The following is a 12970-nucleotide window of genomic DNA, read 5'->3' on the forward strand; positions in this document are numbered from 1 at the left end:
ACCATCATCATCATCATCATCATTTAAAGTCCATCTTCCATGTTTGACAGAATTTGATGAGCCAAAGGCCTGCATTAAGCTACATTCTCTACTTTGGCATAGTTTCTGTAGTTGGATGCCCTTCCTAACAGAGTACACTGAGTACTTTTTTCCTGACACCAGCACTATTGAGGTCAGCAAGTAACTTCCAACACAAGACCTCATTGATTGAGAGAGTAAATGCTTTTTTTTTTCTTTTCTTGTGTATGTGTGCAATTTATTTCACTAATTATATCCATCATTATTTTGCAGATACTTCAGTTGACATCTTGTCCTTAGATATTCAAGTGAATGCAGTTGCAACTGCCTTAAAAGGTTTTTTTAATGATTTAATGGAAGCATTGTTTCCTTCAAACCTTATCAATGAGTTAACGGAAGCATCTGGTGAGTGAAATGCTCTTCTTTTACTATTTTTCTTTTTTACATAAAAATATATTCAAGGATAGAAAAAAATTACTTGTTTTTTTATCTTTATTACAAAAGAGGACATGGGAACAATAAAATCCTGACAAAATTCAGTGTTGCTGAAAGAAGATGGGATAGTGAAACCAAGTGAAACCTTTGTTCCTAAAATAATGTTCCTGGTGTCCTTAAGGGATTCTTAACTGTTGGTGTGCTTAATTCTGATTTCATGGAGTTAAATGGAAGAGTGATAAATTTTTCCCTGTATAGGTCCAGAGATAACATATCATAAAATGTCTAAATACTATTGTTAACATGAAAACAGAGTGGCAATATAAAAATGAAAGTAGTTGCTAATATACAATAGAGTTTCTGCTGAAGATGTAGAGCTGAGATTTGTGAGCTGCCAGTCCAGAACCGTGGCCACTTGCCAATTTTCTTTTAGTCGTATAAAGTTAACAAGTCTTTGTGGCTTCATAATTTAAAAAACATCTTACACTTGTAATTTACATTTATTTTTAATATATATATTAATCATAAATAGGGATTTGATTAACATGCCATACTATCTTTGAATGCTATGTTACAAACATCTGCAATACATTCTAAAGGTTAGTCTAGTAATTAACAATGCTGGCTAGCAAAAATGAGTTATAAGTGTCTGAGCTACTTGTTACTAGTTAAAGTCTTTGTATAAATATTGTTTTATACCCCTTGGTAAGTATTACATCTTATGGTGTAATACTTAACAAGGGTTAGTTCGCCAACTCCTTATCTCATGGTTAACTTCAGGAAGATAATTCAGTTTCATAAGAAGTATTACTCAAAACATTCATATACAGACCATTTTGCTCAAGCTTGCATGGAAAAATTGCTTTTATTTTATACCCTTCTTTCCATGATAGCATGAGTAGGCTGGTTTTTGCTGAAACACTAGTTTTTTCCACAGTTGGATACCATTTCTGTGGTTAACTGTTCAGACCTGAAGTAGGGTTTTAAATTATTATGTGTGTCAAGAGAATGTGGTATTTTAGTTACAACTGAGATATTTATCTTGGCTTGAAGCACAAAACAATAGCTGAAGAAACAGTTGAAACCTCTGATATTAATCAAGTGGATAACAGCTTTGACATCCACTCAACTTTGTAAAGATATCAGAGATGCTGCTGTTGTTTTTCTTTAGGGCCAAGACTTATTTTCCATGTTTGAGAATAAGATTAATAAGCACATTTTAATCTATATTGCTTCTAATTAAAAAAAAAAAAAAAATCTGTTCTGTTATGTCTGCTGTTTCTATCAAGAAGATCATTGTTGTTTTCCTTCAATAAATGTCACCACACACATTACAAAATACCTTATTGTTTCCATTTCATGCTGCAGAAGGAAAAGATGGAGCAGGTAATAACTTTAGACATTTGTCTGTTGTCATGTTGTCACCTAATGCACCTATTCTTTTCTTTATCCCTCCCTCTCTAGAAAACACTGTTTCACCTGTCCTATTTTCACTTTCACTTTGAGCTGCTTCCAATTTATATCATCAATACATCTATTTTGTGATAGAACAAATATTAGCATTACTATTCACATGATTTTGTTTTCCATAAAAAATTTTTTTCTCGTCCCTTTTCTTTTGTAAAGTTGATACAAGCTTTTAAGAATCCAGTTCAATTAGAAACTGGAAATGTTCAATGTCAAGCAGCTTCAAGATCTATGTTGTAACGTGTTTGATGTCTGAGACTAAGAATTGATGCTCATACAACTAAGATGGTGAAACTGATAAAATATAGCAACCTAGAAAATCATTTGTGCTAATGACCTTTACAGCATCAAAAATGTAGATTGTTTTGTATGTTGTTTTGAAGAAACTACAAGTGCCCATTTCAGTACATAGAAAATCAGTTTCCAAATCCTGAATATGTATGAAAACCTTCCCTGCTCTGTCTTTATCCCACAATGTCTGTAGATCTTCTCCTTTGAACTTTCCGAGTCATTCCCAACATTCAGTCAAACCCTCTCTTTGCATCTATTTTCCCCATTTACTTCTGAAACTCCTCCCTATACTGTAACTTCGTCTGTCGGTTCTACACTGAATTCTAAATGCAATTCCCTACCTTAAAAAAAAATGTAAATAAAAACACTTTCTGAAATTACTATAGAGGTAAGTACCTTTAACACCTGAAATAAAGGATTTTCTTCACTAACTTCCTCACCGTTCTTCTCTGGTGAGTCTACAGTTTATGTTTCACCCTTCCTCATTGGGTCAATTCATAAAATAGGAAAAATTCGCCAGTCCAATCAATTTTTAATTGATCATTTAAAGTTGTATGTATAAAGATTAAATACAGTACTCTGCAGTAATATCATGTCTTAGAACATCATGAAACAAAGAGTTTAGAAGGAAGTGAATCTGAAGAATTTATATGTAGTAAATTATTGAAAGTAAGAATTTTTGGTTCAAAAGAATGAAACTTGGGTATCACTTATTTCTTTTGACTAGTACTTACTTTATCGGTCGTATGGGGAATGAAAATTAAACAGGAGTGGCTGTGTGGTAAGTAGCTTGCTAACCAACCACATGGTTCCGGGTTCAGTCCCACTGCGTGGCATCTTGGGCAAGTGTCTTCTGCTATAGCCCCGGGCCGACCAATGCCTTGTGAGTGGATTTGGTAGACGGAAACTGAAAGAAGCCTGTTGTATATATGTATATATATATGCATGCGTGTGTTTGTCCCCCTAGCATTGCTTGACAACCAATGCTGGTGTGTTTACGTCCCTGTCACTTAGCGATTCGGCAAAAGAACTGATAGAATAAGTACTGGGCTTACAAAGAATAAGTCCCGGAGTCGATTTGGTCGACTAAAGGCGGTGCTCCAGCATGGCCACAGTCAAATGACTGAAACAAGTAAAAGAGTAATCAAAATAGGACTTTTCCTCAGTCTTTAGCAGGACCAAACAACCTGTTTTATTTGTTCATTGACTATATGTACTAGTATTGTTTAGTATAGAGTACTGAATAATAAAGATTATTATTTAAAAGTAGTTGAGATTACCTGACCCAAGACAAAACTACTGTGCAACTGGGAAGCAGGGGTCATCAAACATAGAATTGAGGTGTTTTGCATATTTAGCTTCTCAAGAGTTATTGGCATACTCTGTCATATATATATATATATATATATATATATAAAACGTTATTGGTGAATTGAAGAAATGGAGCTGAACACAGATTGAACAGAAATCGTTTTATTTCATTCTACACGTGTTTCGAAAGGCACAAATTACCAAAATCCGATTGAATAATGGGACCATATTGTGTCTTTCTCTTCAGGAAGAAAAAAGGAAATCCGCTGGAAAACAAAAACAGAACAGAGGCGGAGCAAAAGCAATCGAACTATGCTCCTAAGAGCCCATGGCGAAACTGTTTATCAGTGTATGTTGAGAACCGGTGGCTGAAGAATTCAACGGGTCAGGCATCGGTCAATCATGTGGGTGAGGGTGTATAGATGTTCGGTCACAAAGAACATCTATACACCCTCACCCACATGATTGACCGATGCCTGACCCGTTGAATTCTTCAGCCACCGGTTCTCAACATACACTGATAAACAGTTTCGCCATGGGCTCTTAGGAGCATAGTTCGATTTGCTTTTGCTCGCCTCTGTTCTGTTTTTGTTTTTCCAGCGATTTCCTTTTTTCTTCCTGAAGAGAAAGACACAATATGGTCCCATTATTCAATCGGATTTTGGTAATTTGTGCCTTTCGAAACACGTGTAGAATGAAATAAAACGATTTCTGTTCAATCTGCGTTCAGCTCCATTTCTTCAATTCACCAATAACGTTTTAATTCAATTATCCGCACCAACGCACGGTTGCAACGCCAGATGGTTGTACCTCCAACCGTGCTGTTTACTGCTGTGATTTTTGCTACTAAGGTATCGGTTAAACTTTTGATTAATCTACTACAAGATTATTCATCTTTCTATTTCACATAATATATATATATATAGATATATATATATATATATGTGGAGGCGCAATGGCCCAGTGGTTAGGGCAACGGATTCGCGGTCGTAGGATCGCGGTTTCGATTCCCAGACTGGCCGTTGTGTGTGTTTATCGAGCAAAAACACCTAAAAAGCTCCACGAGGCTCCGGCAGGGGGTGGTGATCCCTGCTGTACTCTTTCTCCCACTCTTTCTTCTGTTGGCCTGCTCGCTTTGCCGGCGGGGTGGCGTCATTCGAAGGCTAAAACAGTGCGAACGCATTGTGACCAGCGATGTGTAGCAACATCTGATAGCCTGGTCGGTCACATGATCACGTGATTATATATATATATATATATATATATATATATATATATATATATATATATATATAATTGAACCATGTGGAAGCATTTTACTGAAGTGATTAATGCAAACATGTTATCATTTAGGAATACTTATTACAAGAGTTTTGATGTGAAGATTCAGTCCACACTCACAGAGAAAGTTTTCTTATGAATATTTATCAACAAAATTCATTTGCAGATGTTATTTTATGTGCATATCTGCTTATCTGTAGGTCTATTGTTGACTCCAGATTTTAATGATTCTGAGATGATTAATCATTTTAACATTTTTAATATACTAGACATTTTTAGCTGTTTTTTAAGGTTGAGATTTGTTAATAAGTATATGTGATGTTCAAAATTGTGCGTTGCAACCGCTTAGTGATCTACCTGACACAAGGTAAGTTTTAGGCCTAATTAGTGTTAGGCATGGTTGTATGATTAAGAGGTTTCCTTTCCAGCTATTTGATTTCAGGTTCAGTCCTACTGTGTTGCACTTTAGGCAAGTGTCTTCAATTACTTATAGCTCTGGGTGACCCAAACCTTGTGAGTGAATCTGGTATTTGGAAACTGAAAGAAGCCTGTTGTGTGTGTGTGTGTGTATATATATATATATATACTCTATTAAAAAGCTGCAAAAATATCACAAGAACTGTTACTCAGAGTTTCACCTTCCCGTTTGTTGGACAGTTTTGTTTAGAATGGAGCAAGATAAAGTGATATGCAGAAATAATCAAAGAAAACCTTAAATCAAAAATAGTTTATGAAGAAGGAAAAAGGCCTGAATAAACCAGAGTAAATAATTAGCTGTAAAAGTAATAATAGATTAAAAGATATATCCGTTTAAAAAATGTTCACACTAAACTGCATGTACATTTAGCAATACATACACATACCAAACAATCAATAGTATACGTATATACAATAAACATACAGATGTAGGTACATGGCTACATACATATATAGGCAAAACATAAATATATACAAATACATATATATGTATGCATGCACGCAAAACCTAGCATATACCTATACAAGTTAGTTGTTACAGGCGAAAGAAAGAAATAACTCCTAAATGTAGTTTCAATAACCATTGTTTACAAAATACATAAATGTTGAAAGTTTATATTTCAAAGTGAATGTGTGTCACGCTTTCATGTTATCAAATTAAATGTATTTTTTTTAAACTATTTTATTCCTAGGGTTTCCAGAGAAAAGCAGCAGACTATTAGCATTAAGAGGAGTCCTTAAGAAATTACCACCTACAAATTATGAAGTTCTCAAGTACCTCATTACCCATTTCAGTCGGTAAGTACACAGTACCATGATCTTATGCACCACACATCTCGGTTTTCACTACTAACAAATTCTCAGTCTTATTTATTACATCAATAATAATAATCATCATCATCGTTTAACGTCCGTTCTCCATGCTAGCATGGTTTGGACAGTTCGACCGGGGATCTGGGAAGCCAGAAGGCTGCACCAGGCTCCAGTCTTATCTGGCAATGTTTCTACAGCTGGATGCCCTTCCTAACGCCAACCACTCCGTGTGTGTAGTGGGTGCTTTTTACGTGCCACCCGCACAGGTGCCAGGCGAGGCTGGCAACAGCCACGGTCGGATTGGTGCAATTTATGTGCCACTGGCACGGAAGCCAGTCGAGGCGGCGCTGGCATCGGCCACGATTCGGATAGTGCATTTTACGTACCACCAGTCCAGGGGTCCTGGCATCTGCCGGGTGCCAGTCATAGGATTGGTTCAATTTCGATTTCGATTTCACTTGCCCCAACATGTCTTTGCAAGCAAAGGGGGTAACGATAACAATAATAGTTTCAAATTTTGGCACAAGGCCAGCAATTTCAGAGGAGAGTGTATGTCAATAATATCAACCCCCAAGTGCTCAACTGGTACTTATTTTATCAACCCTGAAACAATGAACATCAAAGTTGACCTCAGCAGAATTTGAACTCAGAACATAAAGATGTACAAAATATCACTAAGCATTTTGCCTGGCATGCAAATAGTTCTGCCAACTCACCACCTTAGTAGTAGTAGTAGCAGCAGCAGCTGCTGCTGTTGTTGTTTCTAATTTAGGCAAAAGGCCTGGAACTTCAACTGTGTGAGAGTAGTTGATTAAATCTGTCCTAGTTCTTGGCTGATTTGTTTTATCAACCCTGAAAGGGTGATTGCCTAAGTTGAATTTGGCAGGATTTGAACTCAGAATCTAAAGAGCTAGAAAAATGCCACAAAGCCTTTTTACCAATACTCAAATGATTCTGCCAACCCACTACTCTGAGCCATAATAATGATTTCAAATTTTGGCATAAGGCCAGCAATTTCAGGGGAGGGGATAAGCTGATTACATCGACTCTCAGGGTCACTAGTACTTATTTTATTGACCTCAACACAGTTTGAATTCAGAAGGTAAAACAGACAAAATGCTTCTAAGTGTTTTGCCCAGCATGCTAACAGCTCTACCAGATCACCACTTTATCCTTGAGTCTTAATAATAATAATTTCTAACATTACTAGAAATTTTGGGAAAGGAGGTTAGTCAAATAGATTGATTCCAGTACTTGACTGAATCCTGGAAGGATGAATATTAAAATGAGCTCAATATTTGAACTCAGAATGCAGAATTGGAATAATACCAACAAGATATTTGTCTGCTTCTTTAATGATTCTGTGAATCAACTCTAATATTAATTATAGTAATAGTAATTATAATTGTTTCTAACACAAGAACAAGGCCTACAATTTTGGTGGAGGGCATTTGGTAATTAAATCAGACCCTGATTCTGACTGGCCCTGTACAGAGCTCAGGGGAACATAAAGCAAAGTTGGCCTCAGTAAGATATGAACTTAGAACATAAATAGCCAAAACAAATACCACAAGCATTTTATCCACTGCTCTAAAAAATCTGTCAATCTATCATAATATATTGACCCCAACTCATAATTTTTCAGCAAATGTTTAATTATTACCTTCTGTTCAAAGAACAATAGTACTTGATATTGTTGTTTATTTAGTCCTGAATCAGCTCTGATTAAACAGTTGAGTACTGGAGTACCAGTTGAGTACTGGGGTCAATGTAATTGACTATTCCAGTCTCCAAAAATTTCAGGCCCTGTGCCTATCTGTCTTTACAGTTCAAGTTCCACTGAGGTCAGCTTTGTCTTCCATCTTTTTGAGGTCAATAAAATAAGTACAGTTGAACACTGGTTGATGTCATTGACTTGCCTCCTCCCATAAAATTCCAGGCGATCTGCTTATCATCATTTAGCGTCCGCTTTCCATGCTAGCATGGGTTGGACGGTTCAACTGGGGTCTGGGAAGCCAGAAGGCTGCATCAGGCTAAGTCTGATCTGGCAGTGTTTCTACGGCTGGATGCCCTTCCTAACGCCAACCACTCCGTGAGTGTAGTGGGTGCTTTTTACGTGCCACCCGCACAGGTGCCAGACGGAGCTGGCAAACGGCCACGGACGGATGGTGCTTTTTACGTGCCACCGGCACGGGGACCAGGCGAGGCTGGCAAACGGCCACGGACGGATGGTGCTTTTTACGTGCCACCGGCATGGGGGCCAGGCGAGGCTGGCAAACGGCCACGGACGGATGGTGCTTTTTACGTGCCACCGGCATGGGGGCCAGGCGAGGCTGGTAACGGCCACGATCGGATGGTGCTTTTTACGTGCCACCAGCACAGGGGCCAGACGAGGCTGGCAACGGCCACGAACGGATGGTGCTACATGCCACCAGCACGGGGGCCAGGTGAGGCTTATAGTAGAAAGAATTACCACATTCTAAGAAGTGACAGCTGTCAAACTACTTAATGTTTCTATATGAATGTATATCAGATATATCCTTTTCTATATTCTTAAGTTCCTTATGCCTTATACTGTTTTGTGTAAATTCTACTTACCTTGGTTTGCTTTAAATATTATTCCCTTTGTAAGATGCACTATTGTACTTGGTTGTACGTGGAGGCACAATGGCCCAGTGGTTAGGACAGCGGACTTGCGGTTGTAGGATCGCGGTTTCAATTCCCAGACCGGGCGTTGTGAGTGTTTATTGAGCGAAAACACCTAAAGCTCCACGAGGCTCCGGCAGGGGATGGTGGTGATCCCTGCTGTACTCTTTCACCACAACTTTCTCTCACTCTTACTTCCTGTTTCTGTTGTACCTGTATTTCAAAGGGGCCGGCCTTGTCACTCTCTGTGTCACGCTGAATATCCCCGAGAACTGCGTTAAGGGTACACGTGTGTCTGTGGAGTGCTCAGCCACTTACACGTTAATTTCACGAGCAGGCTGTTCCGTTGATTCGGATCAACCGGAACCCTCGTCGTCGTAACCGACGGAGTGCTTCCATCCATTGTACTTGGTTGTAATCTTCTATTATTGCCTTAGTAAGCAGTTTGATTTATTCTGTTTTGAATGTTCAATAATAACAAAATCATAAAGGGGTCTATTTATATCTCTGTCTTCTTTTTTCAGAATCAGCCGTTCCTACGCTACCAACAACATGGACAGTAAAAATTTAGCAAGGTGTTGGTGGCCAACTTTAATTCGAATGGACTTTCAGTCTTACGGAGAATTGACTTACAATTCTCGGATTCCTCTTGAAATTTTACAAACTCTCATTGAACAGTGTGGCTTCTTTTTCCATGGAGAGAATGAAGTATGACTTGCTATGTCTGCTATCCAAATTTTACCTTTGTCTGTGTATCTATCACTTTCTCTCTCGCCTCTGTCCATGGCAGGTGCAATGTGGCAAGGGATAACCAGCAGTTAGTCTGACATACCATTTAATTTTACACTCATCATCTACATTATTATTATTATTATTATCATTATTACTATTATTATTATTATTATTGCCATCATCATCATCACCACTACTACTACTGCTATGATTACTACTACACAGACACTTTTTGTCCCAGACATGTTCATCAGGCATCAGTTGCAACTTTTACATGTTGCATTTTACTAGAGCATTGAGTCTTACAGCAATCTTATTATTATTATTATTATTATTTGTTGTTGTTGTTGGGTATTTTAACTGCTCTGAGTAACTTTTGGATCTGAAATAGAAACACTCTTTTTTTTATTCCAACTGAGAACCAGAATGAAGAATGTAAGTTGCAGAACTACAGATGAAGAAGAAAAATGCCAATGTTCAACTAATGATCATCAGATAATAACAAAAGTAATTGATGCTCCCCTTCTAATGGCTTTATTTTTCTTTTTTACTTTTCCACTCATTTTTTAATTCTGTCCCCTTTCAAAGTTATAATACAAGGGCGAAGGTTTGAGTAGTTAATCCATGGGCAAGAAAAAAAATTACAAGTAAAAAGCTAACAAAAAACGGTTTAAGTAATATTCTATTTAACAAAGGAACTTACAAACAAATCTAGACCTTTCCCCTTTTACATTCCCTTAAAAATCCATAGTGAATAGTTTGAATATTTACTTTCACTTAAATAAGCTTATGTATATTTTCTATAGAAAAGTTGAAATTTATTAGATGTAGTGTTAGGAAAAGTTGAAATTTGTTATAGAATTATTTGGGTTTTTTTTTTTTCAATTAACAAAAGAAAAAAAATCAGCAGAGAAAACCAAATTTTCTGGTAGCATTAAATAACATATTTCCAAAGAATGGTGGATTGTTCTACATTGAAAATGATGTCCCTTAGACTATTTGTGAATGATTCACATATCCTCTAAGTAAATTGATATAGACTTAATAACTGTCATACAGTTATCATTGTGGATAAATACCACACTTTTATAGGATACTCTGACACAGTAATATAACCGAGTAGAATATATTAAAAAAAAATCAAATTTATCAGTCTCACTGAGAGATTATTTTAAACTGATTTTAATGAAAATTAAGTTGAATTTCCTGAGAGCAGTGAAATTAAGAGAAATGTTTTATTTAGTCAGCAATATTTTGTCAACTTTCCAGTTAGATATATATTACTTAAAAGTAATTCAGAAGAAAATAGTTATCAAGATCTTTATGATGTTATTTTCAGTCTTGGACATTCCAGACAGTATTTTATTAATTTAATTTATTTTAATTACTCACGGTATTATTGTATTAAGCTAACGAGAAACAGTGTTTCATCAGCAACTGCTTGTAATTCTGCTGTAATTCTGCTCTGTTCAGTACAATAACTCTTTAGTGGTTAAAATTAAATGTAGATAGGAGAAAACATTGTTCTTATTTTTCACAAACAACAACTTTTATTTTACTACACTCTGCTTATAGTATATTGTAAATAATAAAGTATAACTGGTTCATAGTGGCTACAGCTTTACTCTTCAATAGTTAGTAAAAGTGTCTAGTTTATTTATTACTTATTGCTTCTGTTGGATATCCAATGAGAAACATTGATTTACTATATGTTTCTCCATTGAATATTGTGTTGTATTTTTCTTCGGTGGTAGAGGCCTTTATTTGTAAAAATATAAACAATTTTCCTATATTGATATAAAATTATCAAATTCCCCAAGTCATCGCATATTCTTTGCTAAAAAGAAAATAAAATGTTGACTCAATTCTGTTCAGGTGTTTTTGCTAGAATTCTAATAATTTTTCATAAGTGATATCTGTAAGTTATATTCCACTACTAGCTTTTTCAGTTCTGCATTGATGCAATATCTGTTGGAGTTGTACATTGTTTATTGTGACTTTTTTTTTGTTTTTGTGAAAGTGTTTTCTCTAATCACTGATTCAAATCGGTCACTATCTCAGTTATTCTACACACACACAGCTGCACAGCTGTTCAGAAATGTGGTTTTGATATCACTGACACAGTGATAAATGTGCTGGAGCTAAAAGTCGTGGAACCCTTCTAGACCTAAAAGTCATGAAGTCAAACCCTTCCATAATTAATCTGGTATATTGATAAGCAATTTACATCACTCTGTTGTAAATTAGTTACATGAAATTTATTGTTTGGTTATGTATCTTATAACCTATTACTGAATTAGTTGACAAACCTTTAAGCAAGTTTTATTGCCTTAATGCATACAAAATATATTTTCCCCTTTTAGGTAATATTGTCCCTGTTCCTTATAGAAGGCCAAACATTGAGGCATTTATAAGTGCAAGCAACTTTGATATGAAATTGCAGTTTTTCTGATAATTTCATTGTTATAATTTCCAATTCGTTCAAATTCATGAGCTAGATCAGCAGAATGCATCTTGCAGTGCGCTTAAACTATGGCTTAAATCTGTATGTAAAAATATTATTGTTAATATTAGTATCATATTCATGACTATGTAGATGAGTTTTAAGAGGGCAGGGGGCAGTATGTTTTGAAGGACGATGTGCAACGGATCTCATGGAAACTAATGAGATTTTCCTGGATTTGTATGCAACCGATAAAGACCAACAATTGTGCACGAAAGGCACACAGCTTTATTGTAAGAGAAGGGTTATTTAGTAATGAAGCCTCATTCTCCATCATAGAGAGGGGAAACCTGTGTAGATTGCTGATTTATTTCCCAATTATATAAATCTGCTGTTGGTTGTTTTATGTCTGGTTTTGTTGAGCTTTCTACTTCCACACTTTCCCCCTCTGTGCATTGATGTTGAATTTTGATATTTCTTTAGGAGTGAACATACCCTTGCCAAATGTATGTCGTTATTCCCATCTCTTTCCTTTCTCCCATCTTCCTCTTTTGTTTTTTTACGTCTCCCTTTCTTTGTCATTTTTTTTCTTCTTTTACTTTCCTCAAGCAAATAAAAACATGAAGCTATTATTGTTTGGATAGGGCTTTGTTTGTTTCTTTGATTTTCTTTTTCTTTTTTTTTTCTTTTTTTTTCCTTTTCCTTTTTTTTTATTCCATCACCTCTCCCAATGGGATTTGATCTCTCATCAGTTTTGCCATATTGACTATTTCAATCCTGTTAGTTACTTCTGTTTTTACGTTGCTACCCAAAGCAATTTCATTTGTTGTATGTAATGTGATGAGTTGACCCCTATAAATATATATATATATGTACACACACACACACACACACACACACACACACGAACAAAAAAAATGTAAGCAGCCACAATTGTTATACATCTATATCTATATTTTTTAATGCAGTGGTTACTAGTATTAGCTCATAGTATTGAGTTGATATTGTTGTGCTTCTCCGCTTGTGTATATCATTGTCAATGCGGCCCTCTCACCT

General features: G+C 36.1%; 1 protein-coding gene across 30 annotated transcripts in view; it reads left to right on the forward strand.

Moving 5' to 3' along the window:
* The window catches only part of LOC115213534 (rho GTPase-activating protein 5), a 337859-nt gene extending 325299 nt beyond the window's left edge, over positions 1 to 12560 (forward strand). For 29 of the 30 annotated variants that reach the window (XM_036504237.1, XM_036504236.1, XM_036504245.1 and 26 more), the window contains 4 exons: positions 292 to 423; positions 1822 to 1839; positions 5973 to 6078; positions 9264 to 12560. In XM_036504237.1, the coding sequence (XP_036360130.1) occupies positions 292 to 423; positions 1822 to 1839; positions 5973 to 6078; positions 9264 to 9453 (446 nt within the window). In that variant the 3' untranslated portion in view covers positions 9454 to 12560. The remainder of the gene's footprint in view (positions 1 to 291; positions 424 to 1821; positions 1840 to 5972; positions 6079 to 9263) is intronic. The other variant, XM_036504239.1, reaches the window with a different exon arrangement.
* Positions 12561 to 12970: the final 410 nt, after the last annotated feature.

The sequence above is a fragment of the Octopus sinensis genome, linkage group LG6 (assembly GCF_006345805.1).
Source record: "Octopus sinensis linkage group LG6, ASM634580v1, whole genome shotgun sequence".
NCBI classification, from domain to species: Eukaryota; Metazoa; Mollusca; class Cephalopoda; order Octopoda; family Octopodidae; genus Octopus; species Octopus sinensis.